The sequence below is a fragment of the Aphis gossypii genome, chromosome 2 (assembly GCF_020184175.1).
Source record: "Aphis gossypii isolate Hap1 chromosome 2, ASM2018417v2, whole genome shotgun sequence".
Taxonomy (NCBI): domain Eukaryota; kingdom Metazoa; phylum Arthropoda; class Insecta; order Hemiptera; family Aphididae; genus Aphis; species Aphis gossypii.
The window spans coordinates 30,855,469-30,873,204 of NC_065531.1; the positions used below are offsets into that span (position 1 = coordinate 30,855,469).

The 17,736-nt window shown below is 27.1% G+C and overlaps 1 protein-coding gene across 3 annotated transcripts in view; it reads right to left on the minus strand.

Moving 5' to 3' along the window:
* The window catches only part of LOC114127383 (disintegrin and metalloproteinase domain-containing protein 11), a 228,533-nt gene that overhangs the window by 24,932 nt on the left and 185,865 nt on the right, over window positions 1–17,736 (minus strand). For all 3 annotated transcript variants that reach the window (XM_027991606.2, XM_027991607.2, XM_027991608.2), the window contains exons 6-14: window positions 8,460–8,529; window positions 7,756–7,902; window positions 5,141–5,335; window positions 4,989–5,063; window positions 4,604–4,776; window positions 2,694–2,863; window positions 962–1,125; window positions 620–793; window positions 259–454 (exon numbers count right to left, since the gene is read on the minus strand). In XM_027991606.2, coding sequence (XP_027847407.2) covers window positions 259–454; window positions 620–793; window positions 962–1,125; window positions 2,694–2,863; window positions 4,604–4,776; window positions 4,989–5,063; window positions 5,141–5,335; window positions 7,756–7,902; window positions 8,460–8,529 — 1,364 coding nt within the window. The remainder of the gene's footprint in view (window positions 1–258; window positions 455–619; window positions 794–961; window positions 1,126–2,693; window positions 2,864–4,603; window positions 4,777–4,988; window positions 5,064–5,140; window positions 5,336–7,755; window positions 7,903–8,459; window positions 8,530–17,736) is intronic.

The window sequence follows — 17,736 nt, forward strand, 5'->3', positions numbered from 1 at the left end:
GTAAATAAATTAAGACATAATATTATAGTACCTACTATGAATGTTTACTAATATTGTTTCGAATTTTTATCCAACATTGTGATTTCATACATTCTAAATTCGAATTAATTAAGAAATATATACAAAAAATTTTTCTAGATGTAGAAAATCTACTCTATATTCTATATCTGCTCTTTTCTTCACTCAATCGAGCCCAGTTATGCATTTACGTTTTTAATATAATTATAATATACTAAATTACTATAATAATGTACTCACCGTAACCCCAAATCTGTTCACATTGGGCGTTGAGCGTGGGACACTCGCCCATGTAACAGAAGCCATTTTCCGTTCCACAGGGGCTGGCATTCTTTTTGTACATGTCGGCTGGACATTGGCCATTGTCACCAGTGCAGTGTTCCGGTAAGTCACACTCGTTGTTAGCCGCTCTACACAGTGTACCCATTGCTAAAAACTGTTAACAGCGTAAATACGTCAATTTTTGTTTAAAGTATAGTTATACTATAGTATACAATAAATGTGAAATATTTTGAGTGATTTATTCTCAAAATTAAATTGAATTTTTTCACTTCCAAGCTTCCGTAAGTATCATTATCAGCTATAATGCACAATAATTTACCTTGCAATCACTACAGCAAGTCCCGGACGCAGAGCATTCGGCTTCTTTTATCAGTTTGCATGTGATCGGATCACAACATGGATCATTCTTTTGGCAGTTGTCGAATCCCCCACAATCGCATTCTTCATTGTCTTCCACTATGTTGTTACCGCATTTCTGTTGTGAATTAGTGACCTATAAAATAAAGGGCACATATTATGTTATTATAATATATTAAATAATATATACAAAGTGACAGTATTAATATTATGAAAAACAAAACGTTCCATCTTCAAATATACTAATAGAGCTTAAAAAGGTTTCTTAAGTATGTTTGATTTATAAAATGTGTCTCAAATTTACCTCATTTGGTTTATTGAGCAAGCACATATTTCGAGTTTCCCGAAATTCGTCTATATAATCGTTGAGGCTGCAATCGCTAAATTTGTATGGTTGAATATTTTCCATACCCACAATAGATTGTTGCATGATACAACCATGCCAATCGCGACAGTAACATTCTTCTCCTGAAAATTTTTTTATACATTAAAGTTTTTTTAATATAAAAAAAATATGTCATAGTTTTAATGTTAAGTACAGAATTAGAGTCATATAACTATAGATATATGACAATATTATTGACAATAAAAACATACATTTGTATTTGGAAATAATTAAAATTTATTATAACTAAATAAAGTTTTGTAATATTTTGTAGCATATTTATTTTAGGTATTATTACTATATGAATAAGTAATAAGGTATTATGTTATAAATATTTATTGATTTTATCAAAAACATTTTTTAGTTACATTAGATATGTATTTTAATGTTTCACGACTTAAAATATAATTAACGATTATTTATTTAGGTAGTAAATATAACACATCACGAGTATATCAACTTTCAATGGTGTTATTAAAGAAGGCAAAATAAGGGTTATGTTATCATCTCCTTTATAAGTTTTTTCATCGAGTGTTTACGTAGTTAATTATGAAGAAATAAAAAAAATGTAGGCTATTTATCATTTGGATATGTCTCAAGAGTTTAAAAAAAAAGAAGAAAACAGAAAAAAAGGTTGATTACTTTTATTGTAGACACTGCAGGAATATTAAAAGTCCAAGTCTTCGTGTAATTTTTTGATGTATTGATTAAAAATTAATTAAAATTAAATATATTTTATGATTATACTCGTTTAATGTATGATAAACACATAATTTTATAAATATAAGTAAATGTAACTTTAAATTTGACTAGGTATGATGTTCATTTTTTTTTTTTAAGATAAGAGAATCGCACTAAATTTATGAACGATTGATTGCGAATTATACGAGATATCTTAAGGTAGGTAATTAGTATTGTTGCTCGATAGTGTTAATTTATCATACGTATGAAAGACATAATTAAATGTTGTTTTTTTTTCTTAGTTTTAAGGTTTAGTTCATATTATTACCTTTATATCACGTTGATCTCAAAATTGTGTAAACCTAAGAGTGTATATTTAAATATTTAAAATAATTTAATCAGATTCTTAAACGAGAATTAATGCATCTTCGGTGAGTTTCAGTTAATAATATATAAACTGCAAATTTAATAAAGTAATAGTATAGATACATAAATGTAATATAAACGTGACCATCATTATGAACAGCTATCTAATATTAGTGGTTTTTAATTACTGCTGCAGTGATTTTGCCTCGTGGTTGTGATTTAATTTTAGAGATTTTTTTTTCTTTTTATATAATTAATTAAAAACCTTGAACTCCACAGTCGGAAAAGTATATAGTATAGTATATATTTTATATATATAGAGTCGTTTTCTGACCTAACCACCACCGTTAAGTATCGTGTGCTCGTTAAGCGTAATCATCGTACTTATTAGTATTATTACACGGTTGGCCCAAAATCAGGGGACGAGGTCGTTTTAGAAATCCTATAAACCCACTTGAGGCCACTGCTATTATATCCAGACCGCGTGAATACAGGTCTATCAGACAATTTTTGTGGGGATTTATTTCACCAGGCTCGGGGATATGTTTTAACTTTTAAGCACATCATAAGTAAGTACATGTATATACATATATATATTACTTACTTTTGTCATCGTGACCCATTCCCACATTGTGTCCGATCATATGCGCCATCGAACCAGCTATGATGTGGGGTTCGTAAGCATTCACATCCACACTGATGCCCACGGACTTTGCGGTACACACAGTTCCATGTATAGCCATCCCCGTTTCTCCACCCACAAAATATTCTCCACTGGAAATAATTAAAGGATTCCCGTCATACAAACCATAAACGTTAATACAATAATAATACAACGGCATCACAATGAAACAAAATTGATATTTATTAGCACATGATGTAGAATAGGTACAAAATAATCGAATTAACGCACATTATAATTTATTTTAGAAGCCTGAGAAGTAGGGATAGATCTTTGTTTTCATAAAAGAATATGTATCATGACTTATAATCCTTATAAAATAATAAATAATTTAACGCATCATGAATACATGCATGTGTATAGATTTTAAATCACTTATGTATATTTTATAGATTAAGTGAAACGTAAAATCGTTGAAATTAGTTTACAAGCAATTGAAAAGTAACCGTTTACTGTTAATGTTTAATGAAGAAATAATGCATCGATTTAAGTCTATTATTTTAACAATAGGTTATCCTATACAGATAACATAAAATAGTCTATATATTTTAAACAAATAAATTATTTTCCTAATGCGGCAGTAGAAACAAGTTTTATAACTTTGTTAACTGATTTTGGTGATTGTTAAAACTGTTATAATGTTAGAAAATAGCATGCGTGGTGTAAATCAGCCACCTTACTCTATATATAAGTGGTGAAAACTTTCAAAGTGTCTCGTGTATTTTACACTACTTATGTAACAGATCCTTTATTTTGGTACTAACTATATATTATATAAGTACTTATAAGTAATTTCGGAAACGTAACGCGATACTGTAGTTTTTGTACTTAATTTTATCAAAATCAGAATGTAAAATACACTTAACGTGAAAACATTGCCATTATACGAATATTTACATTTTTTTACAATTGTTAAAACAATATGGGAACAATATTATTTACTTATAAATGTATCAGAAAAATATAAAAATATATAATTACTTTATTATTATTAAAATTCAAGAAATATTTATAGTTTTTCTGTTTTAAGTAAAATAGTAAAATATATTAATTCTCAATCATTATCTAATCAATTAAAATAAAAATAAAAATAAATTGTATTAATTATTATTGTTTATTGCGTTATGTTTGTACATTTGTAATCAGTGCTCAGTCATATATGAATAAGATTTGTTCGACATGTTTGGAGGACGTACTTAGAATGAAATATATGGATATGAAGTGTTTTACATATTTTGATGAAGATGATATATGAAGGGAAAAAAATTGCAAATGTGAAGTACGAATTCTATGAAGGACACGTTTGCAGTGATAATAGTACGTTTCATTTAGTGATGGATGAGTGTCGCGGGAGAGAATATTCAAGTGGCGCGAGGAAGGGTAGTAACGGTGGACGCCAGTTTTGATTGATGGGAATGGGAAGGGAAAATCGAAAGAGAAGTTTTATAGAATGTGTGAACAGATATAAAAGCAAATTGAAGACGGCTTAGGTTTTGACGGCAGAGATTGTCTAAGCTTTAATCCAAGCGTAGTAGAAGACAAAAAAAAAATTGATTTTTGTATTATAATGTTCATATATGTTAAGTAAAATAATAATAATAAAAATCATAACTGAAATAAAAAAAAAAAAAATATTTTTGAACATTTTTCATGCGTATGATGTATTTATTTCCCTTTAGAACACAGTATAAATTGAGTAATACGGCTTGCAAATATTTACTACCAAATACTATATTGTTATTTGATTATTTGCATAACGAATTCCGACGAATAAATTGATATAATTTTGTTATTTTCGTGTTATAAAAATAAAGACAATATTATGTACTCACGTTAGTAGTTGAGCAGTGTCTTTACCGATGTTGAATAGTGCATGTGACGAATATTCGTTAAAATTGAGCAATGCAGTGCTAATTTCTTTGTTTTTATCAATTAGTGCCTGGTTGGCCCCTTGCCACGTTTCAATATAGACTACCGACACTCGGGTGTTTATTGTTCGGAAATACTGTGTAGATTAAAATAATAAATAAGCAATCGTTAAATTAGCCATTATATTATGTTCTCAAATTAAAATATACATAACCTTGAACGCACAAAAATAATCTAACTGATAATTATTTTTTTCGACTATGAAAAGAATAAGAAATTATGATAAAACGTATTATATTAATAATATAAAAAAAAACTTATAATATTTGTATTATGACAGGTACTCACTAAATCAGCTATGTTTGCGATTTGAATGGCGTCGGTGATTACTTCAGATCTGGAACTGCCATTTCTCATCTCGAACTGAAAAATATAATAGCGTTAAAAATGTTTATTTTTTTACATTTTCTAACTGACTGTTAAAACATAATTATATTTACCATTGCTTTGTCTAACACGAGAGCGGTCTCTATGTACTTAGTCGCTTCTCTGACGTCCCGTTTTAGTCGTCGCTTTTTTCGAAACCGTCCTCCGGTAAAACCGTTGGTGTATTTGTTTTTTCTATCCGACCGCAAGTCGTTGGCACAACCACGTTTAGCCTTGTCTCGTGCCTCAAATATCACGTGAGGATGTTTCTAGTAACCAAAAATGCACATTATTGATATTTATTTTATTAGATGGAAATGTTTCTGATTATGTACAAAATAATAATATTTTTTTTAAATGGCGTGAAATGTATAAATGAAAGCTTAAAAAATTCGATTTAACTCGATTGTTTCTTTTTGTCGGTTTATTTTTTGTTGTACACACATTGTGTTTTTGACTAACTCGTACGTTTTGACGGGGATATACTGAGAAAGGAATAGAGTTCATATTGGCTTTTAGGTTACGCCAGAGTGATTCTATTTTGAGGTTTCTGTTTTCCCCTTGCCACGTTTGTAGTGCTAAAATTGGAACTGTCAAAAACTTCTTTTGCAGCTTCTGTCGTTGTATCCTTATGAAGTGAATTTCAAACGACCTCCAGGGGGCCCATTTCGATTTTGGTGTTTATAATGTTGAATAAACGTTTATGACTTACCAATGTATTTCCTAATCTTCTATCTTTTCAATCTTTTCAGTTTTCAGAATAAAGTAGACAATAATTTGAGTTACAGAAAAATGTTTCTATATTTTAACACGATCAATATTGTTATTTTTAAAAATTTATAAATGGTCTGCGATTCCTACAGAAAACTTTTAGTAAGAAGTAAAATTAATTATATTATTTGAGGTAATATTTTGTATCGTTAATGAACGTTTGTTAAATTTTTCATTAACATTGACAAAAATAAAAGTTCACGGAATTTAATTATTTTTAGACATTTGAAGTGATTAAATTATTAGTTTTTGAAAATTAAATAAATGGTTAGGGGATTTCATCACTTTAAAACAGCAAGTTCTCGGAAAATTCAGACTAATTTACATTATAAATTTAATTATACTGGCTAAGCATGAAAAAATAATATTATTTATCTAACAATTAATTAAACTATTTTAAGGTACTAAATTTATTACAATGAAATATACAAATTATTTAGATAAGATAGGGGTATTCTAATTTATAAATACGTATAACTGTAGCAGACTAAAAAGTTTGTAGTTTGTTGGTACTATCTATTTATTCATTTATTTAACATACATGTACCACACAAAAAATATATATTTATACATTATATAGTATATACATGTCGACTATGGAATGTTTTCTTCCCACGGGGACTGTCAGTAGCCATGATTAATGACATTGGGTATTCTACGAATACAATGGTCTACAGATTTCCTCCGGGAAAAAAAGATAGTAATACCGAGGCCACTTTCTAAAAGCAAAACATTTCATGATTCCGGAATTTACAGTTATCACCTGCTACGTTCATTTTTCTTATGAAGTGTAGTATCTATTTCTCAGTGATGTGGATAGTTAGTTGAGAGAGTCTCGTTCAATTGTGAAACTAATAATATATTTTATATATTATGCTAAGGTCTCATAAATAATCACTAATATTTAATGGTTAATAGTTTCTTAAACACGATTTAGTAGCTTATATTTGGTTCATTAAATTGTAGTGGATCATTATATTAACCGATTGTTTTTTCAACCTGATAATAATAAATAGTAATAAGTGATAGTAATAAATAATAATAATACATCACATTCGATAATATTACAATATTTTGTTTAGTTCTAAAATAATATTGCAAAAAAACGCACAACTGGTGACAGATTGCCTAACTAACACCCCGTGTTACAAATTTCATATTTCAAAATAAATTTAGAGTTACGTATGTTTTTAATTCATCTGATATTAATAGTGTTGTTTAATAAACTTATTCATAAATGAATATATTGTCTTATTTATATTTACCTATTAAATACAGCTTCATTACAACTTATATTTTGAAAACACAGAATAAGTTCAAAAGGTTTTGTGTAAAGTTTATATCGTTTTAAGATTTCTAGAAAAAAAAAACGAACAAATACATAATAGCAAAAGCTATAGAATATTTTTAATTTTATGTTTTCCAAAATTCCGGATCGGGCACACGCAAATCAATCATGACTACCTAATGAATAAAATTATTTCTCAATATGCCCATCATGTTGTATCTTTTTCTCGATCAATGACATAATGGCGGAATGTCGCCATATACTGAATTCAGAACAAATGCAAAACTTCCAAAATATATTTAAAAATCTCTTTGAACTATATACGTTCACTCGCAACCACCATTGATTTTATGAAAATTTGAATCTTCAAAACAAACTGTAAATTATAAAAATGTATATAATAGTATAATACTATATATATGTGTAACATACTTATCGTCCCCAATAATAATTGTAAACTAGTTAATATTTATAATTCTCATTAATTAAAATCAAACCTACTGTGTAAGGTAACATTTTTTCAATGGCCTATGTTGTCGTGGTGGGTATTTTTTTTATTAATAATGAAAAAAAAATATATCTATTATTAAACTTGCACATTTTATAGAATTTATCAAGCATTATACTGACCGACAAGTCTCCACCATAAAATGGATGAATAATAAACGTTTCGTTGCCAATGTGTATGACTCCAGCGACTCCATTGCATGTATGAAACGCAGCTGTGGCACCAGGAATATCCTTTACAGTTCCGTGATAGTAACAATGTTCAATTTCCTTAAGTAATACACACTCATATTAATATAATAATTATGATTTTTATTCGTAAGAAAATAGTTAGTTTAGAGTGTAATATTAATGTAATAATTTTTAGAATTAATTAACTCTGAAAAAATTGTAAAACAATAATATACATTTTTTATTTTGGAATATAAAAAATAAAAACACTGAGTTCACGTTTGAAGTTTCTACTAAATCATATTATTAAAAATGTTGGATTAAAAAATAAAAAATAAACAGCTTTTGTAAAAAGGCGCGAATTTGATTTATGATATGTTTAAAATTAGATTGCTTTTTTATTTTGTTCCACATTTTGAGAAATAATTGAAAGCAATTATTTTTCATTGAAAATATAAGATATTTTTCCTCCATCTGAATCTCGTTTACACCATTTCTCTAATTTAAAAGCTGCTTCTTAGCATCAAATATAATTAAATTATGTCTAAAATTATTTTAATCAGCCTTGAAAACATTTTACGACGAAATGAGTACAGTCATTTTAATTAAGATTCATGGAGTGCAATTTATAAATAAAACTAACAGTTTATACGTACTTGTTTGGAAACCTGTTCAGCTCCATGAGGTAAAAAATGTTTCTGTGCTAAATTCGGTGCTAGTAATTGTCTGTAATAAAATAAAAGAATATAAGTATGTTTTTCTTGAACAATACATAAATTAAATAACTAATGCCATTCCCAGAAAGTCTGGCATAAAAATGTGGAATAAAAATACAAAAGATCATGACATATTAGTTAATTTATTACGAGTTAACATTATTATCTTTTTATTTTGGTGACATAACATTTAAAAAATAAATACATAATTATAATTTTTGTTATTTATTTTCTTTTAAACAGTATTTTTTAATTGTTAGATCATGTACAGATTTTGTGTTTTAGCTTTATACGGAAAAACTGATATTGCTAATTTCTACTTTAATTAAAACAAGTTTAGTTATTTACAGTTAATCTCTGGTGTAGTTATATAATTGCATGATACATTTATACATTTAATTACAAAAATATACGATTTTAATAATTTTTGTATATTATTTTAATTCGTTTATAACTTAACCAGATCAGAGTTATTTAAAATGAAAGATAAAATTAGAGGCTTTATATATGCAAATTATAAATTAAATAAGAAAAAATTATAGTTAAGGTTAAATATACATAAACTAAATGGAGTAGCTTATTGTTTAATTTTAATTTTATAGTGTTAAAAAAATGTTATTCTTTTTCAAATATGTTTAATATTACCCAAGCATTTACCCAAGCATTTACTCAATTTCTTTTTTTAATTATACTTAAAATATATTAAATTAATCAGTTTTTAGTTTAATTTATATAATTTTTGATTTATTATGTTGATAAGATTTATGTCCATTTTCAAAAAACTAAAAACAAAATAGGTAGTGAAAAACCGAATTTTTCATGCAAAACTAACTTTAAACAAATTTTGTTTTTTTCTGATATTTAATTCAAAAATGATTACTTTAACTATGCCCAATTATACAATTATTTATTTGTTTTTACCTCATTTTTATTTTTGAGACTTAAGACGTTTTTGCTTATGGCACAGCAGTATATGTATTCACGTACTATAATATTTAAATATTATATAGTTATTGTTGTATTTTAATGAAATAAGAAAACTAATAAAAGTATTAACATTTTATAATTGTCATTGTTTAGTTAGCTTAATGTTTTTGGTAGAATTATTTAAAATATCACAGTATCTTACACAACAAACTATACTAGTTTGTTTATCAATTTTCGACTATAAAAACATTGCACGCACCGAGCCAGTGTAGTAGGATGTTGATGGATATATGAAGGAAAGACACTATATATTATTATATAAATATAATATGCACATTTTATAAGTAATATATATTATTATATATCCATTCGTGATATATTTATATTGTTACTGTCCTGGTTCTATCCTAACTCATTAATCGTTGACCGGCAGTTACATTGCGATACAGACAGATTTTAGCTAGATGACTTGGTGTGCGCATAGATACCTAAATGCGGATATAGATAAATAAAAAAAGAATATACGATACGTCATTAAAGGGTGGACGATTGGAAAGACAATGAGTGATCCTGGGCTGCCATGTCGGATTACTTATATCATTCTACAAATAATAGGATTTATTCCGCCTGTAGTTCCTTCGATCTTGACGGATAGCATATATTTCGTAATACCTTTTCGATTCTTTAGCGGGGCGGAATGGGGTCTGACAAAATGTCTTTTTGCTTTTTGAAATATTGTCGAATCATCAGAAATCGGTATTATTTTTAATAGGAAAATTAATTTGACTGACATTCGCTAAGAAGAAATGTTTGTGTCAAAAATTTGAGACTATATATAGTTGCTAACTTTAGGCTTTTATTCGCCGACTAGGCGTTACTGTCAGCTAAAACAACAGTAATGGTTCACACCAAATAATATATTGAGGCAATTAAAACAAATAAAAACTCAACGAAATTTGATAGTAATTAATTGTTTTAATTCACTTTACATTAGAAACAAATTGTTTTATTTAATATTATCAATTCTAGAGACCTTTTATTCGGCTAGCATGATTTATGGTTATATATTTTGTGATTTATATAAATATATATATGCATGTGGTATTATGAAGTTTTGGACAAGAATAGTTTAACAGTTTTGAACAAGAATTACACTATAGTGTCACAAAGTTTATCTTAAATTCCACCACTTTTGATGCGAAAAGATTAAAGTAGACTACTGAATTAATAATATAATATATGCATTTAATACATGCATTATGTATTTATATAGTTATACAAATATATCTATTAAACTTTTATATTATATTTAATTATTTAAGAATTATTTTTAAATGCAAGGTTGTAATATTATTTATATATTAATAATTATATTATTATATTATATGCACTCCTGTATGATTTCATGAATTTATATTTAGTTATTACTTATTTAAAACTACGTATAATTATTTGAGTATAATATTCTTGTTTAGTTGATTTGAATTACTTTTAAACATTTTAAGTAAGTAGATACAGTATAGATACACATGCATATAAAATACAATCCAATGGTATATTTTTTTTTTATAATCATTTCATGATATTATTTAGAATAAAAAGTATACTGTTTATTTTCTGGAAATAAATATTACACTGGAAATGAAATTCCATAGGTTGGATTTTAATTTTTTTATGTACAATAATTGTATTAATAGTTTAGAAATTATGGTATAAATTGCCCTAGTCCAATAATTAAATTAATTTTATTGTACGGTATATACTGTATATCAAAAACCATACTCTTTTAATTTACCTACATTATTTCTACTATAATTTTTTTAAAAAAATTTTAAAATTATATAATTTAGCTAGTAGCTATAATATTACAGTTAATTTTTACAAATTTATTTGTACTTCGTTGTATTTATGTCTTTAGCTTTTTGTTATAAATATTAAAAACATGTTTTAAATACGATTACAATTGAAATAGTAAAATCGATAGTAATAAATACGAAAAAGTTAAATCAGTACCACCAAAAAAAATGATTGATTACAAAATCAAATATTTATGGGCAATCTTAAATGTAATAGTACTTCATTAATGTTTTAATTAATTGCATATTGTTATCAGTAAAATATAATCTTTATTGTTACTATGTAACATAATATGTGAAGAATGAAGATATGTAATTTATTTAAATGTATATTAAAAATATATAAAAAGAAATCCTACTCACTCTTTGGATTTCCCTATTGTATTACTACTAAAAGTGTATAACTAAATTAATACTTATCACATTTTTATACCTTTAAGTGTTTTTAAATGTCAACATAATATTTTAATTATAAAATCATGTCCTATGTGCGGTATGTATACTATTAATTATTATTGATAACGCATCAAAACATATTGAAGTGGAAAAAAAAAGATCATTTCAGAACCGCAATTAGACTATAGATCTCAAAGTTCAATACGTGATGCGAATTTCTAATCATGTTTATATCTAGCTAGTCTATAAGACGTTACCAATTCGTTTAATATAAACTTTCATACTATTACGAGCATGACTATTATTATTGTAGATATAAACGGTTTTTTACTTAGACACTCAGCAAATAATATAACATAGGTAGTTTCTAATAATAATTTACTTACTCTAACGTTGAGTTTTTAATTTTTTTAAGCCCTATACGATTCACATTATATTCTATATTGTTCCAACATTTTTTGATTACCAACTTTTATCGGATGGAATATGAACATCTGAAATATGTCTGGGTTATTTAATTATCCTGAATTGAGATACTTTTTGGAATTTTGATTTAGCGTTTTGACCTAGGGCGACATGACACTTATACGCATTATATTGAAAAAAAAAAAAATCAAGAAAATTCCAAATTATATAAGAATTTACAAAATAAAAATATAAAATATGTTTAAAATTTAGTTCAATACGAATCGCAATTTGTTTAAAATAAAATTATATTTAAATCTTTTAATATTGGAGGTTGTAATATTTTTTTGAATATCATCATTTAAAATATTATTATGCGTATATGTGTGATTGTAAATAAACATCAACATCGTAATATTTGATTTGCAAGGATGATAATGTATTATAAGTGCATATAATATGATCACGAACAAACAATCTGGACTTTCAGGATCGGCATGCATGAAACAATGAGAATTACATATTATATATGGCGCGTATAGTTAAGGAAGTAGGATTAATAATTGGGTTTCGCTAAAGTAATATTTGAACACGAGTAATGCGATTATAATATGTCGTAATAAACTGCACTGGATCGTTGGGGTGCTTACAAGTAATACTGTTCATGTGTTAAGGGAGTCTTTAGAGTGGTTGGGAGGCATGTTATTTTTTATCTGCGTATAATGTATATATAGTTAAGTCTTTGTCATACAGTAATAAATTAACTTATTGTTTCTTTTTTTAAATTTTCCTTAATTTTTCTGTGTAATTATTAATATTATATAACCAGAGATTAGTATTAAAAAACTGTTGTATACACACGAATAAATACAAAATATATTGCTAAAATGTGCAATTTAAATTACTTAAACTGAAATTTATTTATTTTTTTAATGAAATATTAACAAATAGAATAAAAAACAGTTCTATAACAATCATTTATTAAAACAAATATATATATATTAATATTAAAGGTAGTTATTATTATTTTATATTTTTTGAGATAGCATTTTTTAAGATAATCTATTTTGTTTTTTTAATATCTTTGTATAGGTAATATTAAAGAGTTCAACAGTATCTTGTGAATTTGTGATATGGTGATTAATATCAATGCAGTCATACTAACGTTATATTTGTATCCATTTTTTAATTAAATGATACGAGAGATATTATTATGATTGTTAATAAAAATAATCTTAAAATAATAAATCTATTATACTAAAAATGAAGTTATTTTTACAATTTATTGTTAGTCATGAAAAAAGTGATGACTTATCGCTTTTCATGTTAAAAATAAATTATTAGAATAAAAAAAATTATTTTAAATAAGAAAATTTGAAAAAAGAACGCACTATAGTACTTATATACAATATACAATACTATTTTAGTATATTATGCATTTTTTTTATTGGACTCAAATCCATATTGAAGTTACAAAAACAAAAAAAAATTATAATAATAATAATAATAACACTAATCACATTGAATAAAATCAATTAAAATCATATATTTAACATTATTTCTATTTAATGTAAAGAAATGTAAAATAGTACGACACAGATCCTTTAGTTTTCAATATAATATGTTGTTCAAAATTTATTGAATGCTCCCGAACTTTCACCCCATAACAAAAACTCTGGTTACGCGTCTGTATGTTATATACGTTAAATAAGGACCGATAGGACGTACTTGCGGATCAGGCCTGTGGCGAGTTTGCGTGCACGCTCGCGCACTCTATATTATACTCATAATAATATACCGTGCATCCTGTTCAAGAGAGACCTGGCGCAGTACAGTTATAATGCCATTCTCTCGTCAGTGGTTATATAAACGACAATTCGAGAACGATGATTGATTATCCCCAGCTGGAGTTCGGCGGTGTCCAGGGCGGGAGGAGAGTGGTACACCCACCCACCCACATACACACACACACACATACACACATTCACACATACACACACACACACATACACACACTCACATATACACACTCATATACACACACTCACATACGCGTCGTAGAACGTACCTAATGAAAGAAAACTAACCCTCTCGCGCACCCTGCCGCCAAAACACCCGCAGACATCGTCTTCGACCTGACAACGCCGAGTATTTCCCCAGAGTTGCCCATCCATTACCACTACTTCAACTACTGAGATGTGTATACGTGCATACCGGTGGTACTGCACGGCGGTGGAAAAAAAAATAGAAGCTTGCGGCGTATATACGCGATCACACACTGCGCGACGTATTTACTAGTCGCACGCGCGCGACCTACGCACCTACGTCGATGATATTTCGGCCGGAAAATCTGCAGGAAAGCGTATAAAAAGGTGTTTTAAAATAATATTACATCAGTCCGGTCGGAAATTTCGGTTTTGGCGCCGTCGCCGCCGTTGACACGACTATCGATCAATGTTGTGGGCGCAGGGCTAATATACGAATCGGTACGATTAATGGGCGCGAGAGAGTAGAGTTTCCACCCGCAGCCTCCCGGTCTAGCAGAACATTCCGCGAACACAGGACGACGTTTTCAACGAGCGTGTGTGCGTGAGTGTACGTGATCTCGTGATGATAGTAATAATAACGCGTGCGAGTACGGCTCCGGGTGTTAAAATATAAAGTGAAAAAAAAATAAAATATATATATATTTATTATAAAAAAGGGTGAAACGAGATGACTTTTTTCTTCTTTTTTTTTTTTTTAGCGACACGTGCATGTAATATCTACGTCGGTTTGCGCTCGTGACAATCGGACGAAATAAAACTATAAAACCTTGAATAAAACATATGTTATTAAAAAAATAGATACCACTCGCTTTATTGTAGCTAATGAAAAATATTATTATTTTTCCAACGACAATTTACATGTCCCTTCGATTGATTAACGTTTCCGCAAGACCTTAGAATAAAAAATTTACGAAGTGTTATTAAAATTGGTAAAATTCGTACAGCAGCTATTGTAGGTATACCGAATCGTATATTATTCGTATAATAATATATTATTAATAACCCTTGTAGTTGATGAAAAAAAATAATATAAATTATTTTAGTGTCTCGTTTCATTTTTGAATGGTGGGCCAAGACAATAACATTAAATAACGATGAGAGCGTTTAAGATCGAATTTTTACAATATAGATACTAACTATATATCGGTAAAATATAATCATTGGATTCTGTAGGTGATATATTATAGTGACTGATGGTGTCCGTCACTCATCAGTATCTAAAAATAATTCCGTTCTGTGAAATTAAAATTTTCAATTCATGTTATGAATACAAAATAATTGTTTTTTGTCTTAAAAGTTTTATAATAAGTGGTGCGTAGCCCTTTAGACTGATAATTGATATAATTATTTCTTTGTATAAATAAATGACAAAACAATAGATTGTTGAATAATTATTATGTTGCAGGGTTAAAAATAATAGTGATAAAGCATAAAGCGTACACGTTTAATAATATACACATAATATATAAATAAAGTACATACTACAACAAAAGTTTATCCAATTAATCTTCGCTCAAACCCCCCACTATTTATCTTATAAATTGTTGATTCCTACAAAATGTTGTAGAAAGTGTAAGCGAAATCTCTTAAACCAATATAAACTGAATAAGTATTATACCGTAGTATAGAAAGATCGTGTGCTGCGCGGTGCTCGGAGGGATTGAACTGTATATATTTTCTTTTAGCGGAATTCCAAAAACGATGGATTATCAGTTAAATATTATTGAAGACGAAAATAATTGACGCGAGTAAGCAACGGCTATAGTATATATATTATATAACATGTACAGCATTGACGGAATGACAAATACCTCACTATACAAGCACTTATAATACGGCATACGGAAAATCCGTAATAACCTCTTCTGTCAGTCGTATGAGCCTCGTTGTGTCAAAATCGGTTTTGGTTTAATACGATTGCTCAATCACCTAACAAAATATATTATATCCAATTTGTTATCATTATTTTTATGTTCATTTTGTTAAGAAAAAATAAAGTTACTACAAAAAAAAAACAACACCAAAACATACACAATATAACGAGTAGGTTTATCCGTAGCTCATATTGTATAATTGTATAACTAAAAATTTATGAAATTATTTATTTATTTTATGTGAATAAAATTAATCTTTCAAAAAAAAAAAAAAAACGGATAATTTTTATTCTAAAATTAAAACATTAAATTGTAGGGGTATTAAATTATCGGTTTTAGACTCGGTTAGCAGACAATTTAGTGTATACTTTTGTTCATAAATTTAAAATTCATAATTTATAACTTAATTACTAATTTATTAAAGTTACTATTATATTTATCTAAAAATTAGAAATTTCATATTTTGTAGTAATACTGCTAGGTTAAATAAAATATAGTCTTGAACATTCAAAAATAATTATTTAAAAAAGGGGGGAGTAGGTAATCGCTTTGCTCTATAATAGGTTTCATGTATACATCGTCATTTAATAAATCATTAAAATGTATATGATAAATTTAAATTCAATGATAAACCATTCTATATGAAAATAGAATCTAAGTGAAGATGGTCTATGAGTCATTATTATTAAGTATATGTCATGGTTACCTATTTGCTATTGCTATTAAAATATGTATTTACTATAAATTATTAATAGTATGAAAATTGATTTAATTTTCACCAAAAACATTGCATTTATTATATTATTAGTAGGGCTCAGACTTAAAAGCATAATAAGCAATTAAAAAGCACACAACTGTTTTAAAAAAGCAACAAAAAAAAAACATGACTAAAAATTAATACGAACTAGTTATAAAAATGAATAAAAAAATTTGAAAAATTAATTTAAATAAAAAAAATAATTAATTACCGTGTGTTTCTCTAAATTTGTAGTATTGTTTAAAGTGAAATTAACTTAATGTCCGATAGAATATTTTTATACTTAAAAAACGATTCTCTATTATATTGATCGGTGCCTACTTCATACAATAGGTTTCAAATTACAACACTAAATTTTAAATTTTGAAATGGTCGATATCGATGTTATAGGCATACTGACCGTATAGATACTGCTTGCTATAATAATAAGTAGATCGATAATTTATACATTTAATACATTTAACAAACAAGCCGATAACGAAAACAATAATAATCCAATATTTATCTATAAAGCATTCTGGGTTTTTACGTTTTTATTATTCCTATAGTAGCAAAAAACTAATAATATAATATAAAAACTCTACAGCTGAATTTAAAAAAGCAAAAAAAAAAACATTTTCATAAAAAAAAGCAAAAATAAATGGGTTTATTTGGAATTAGAATGACGTTTAATTTATATATAAAAATTAGATTTCTATCTCATAAGTAAAAAAAGAAGCATATGCTTTAAAATCCGAGACCTAATTATTAGTATTTAAGTATTATAAAACATATATTTATTATTAACTAAGATATTTTTTCCCAGCTTTTCTTAACAATAATTGGGAGAAATGAAAAAATCAGAGGAAAATAAGAAATATCTACGATAAACCAGTTTTTCAAGAAATCAATTTTTCTAATTTTGCTTTTTAATCAAATAAGACAATAACCGGTGATGTTTGAAATGTTCATAAA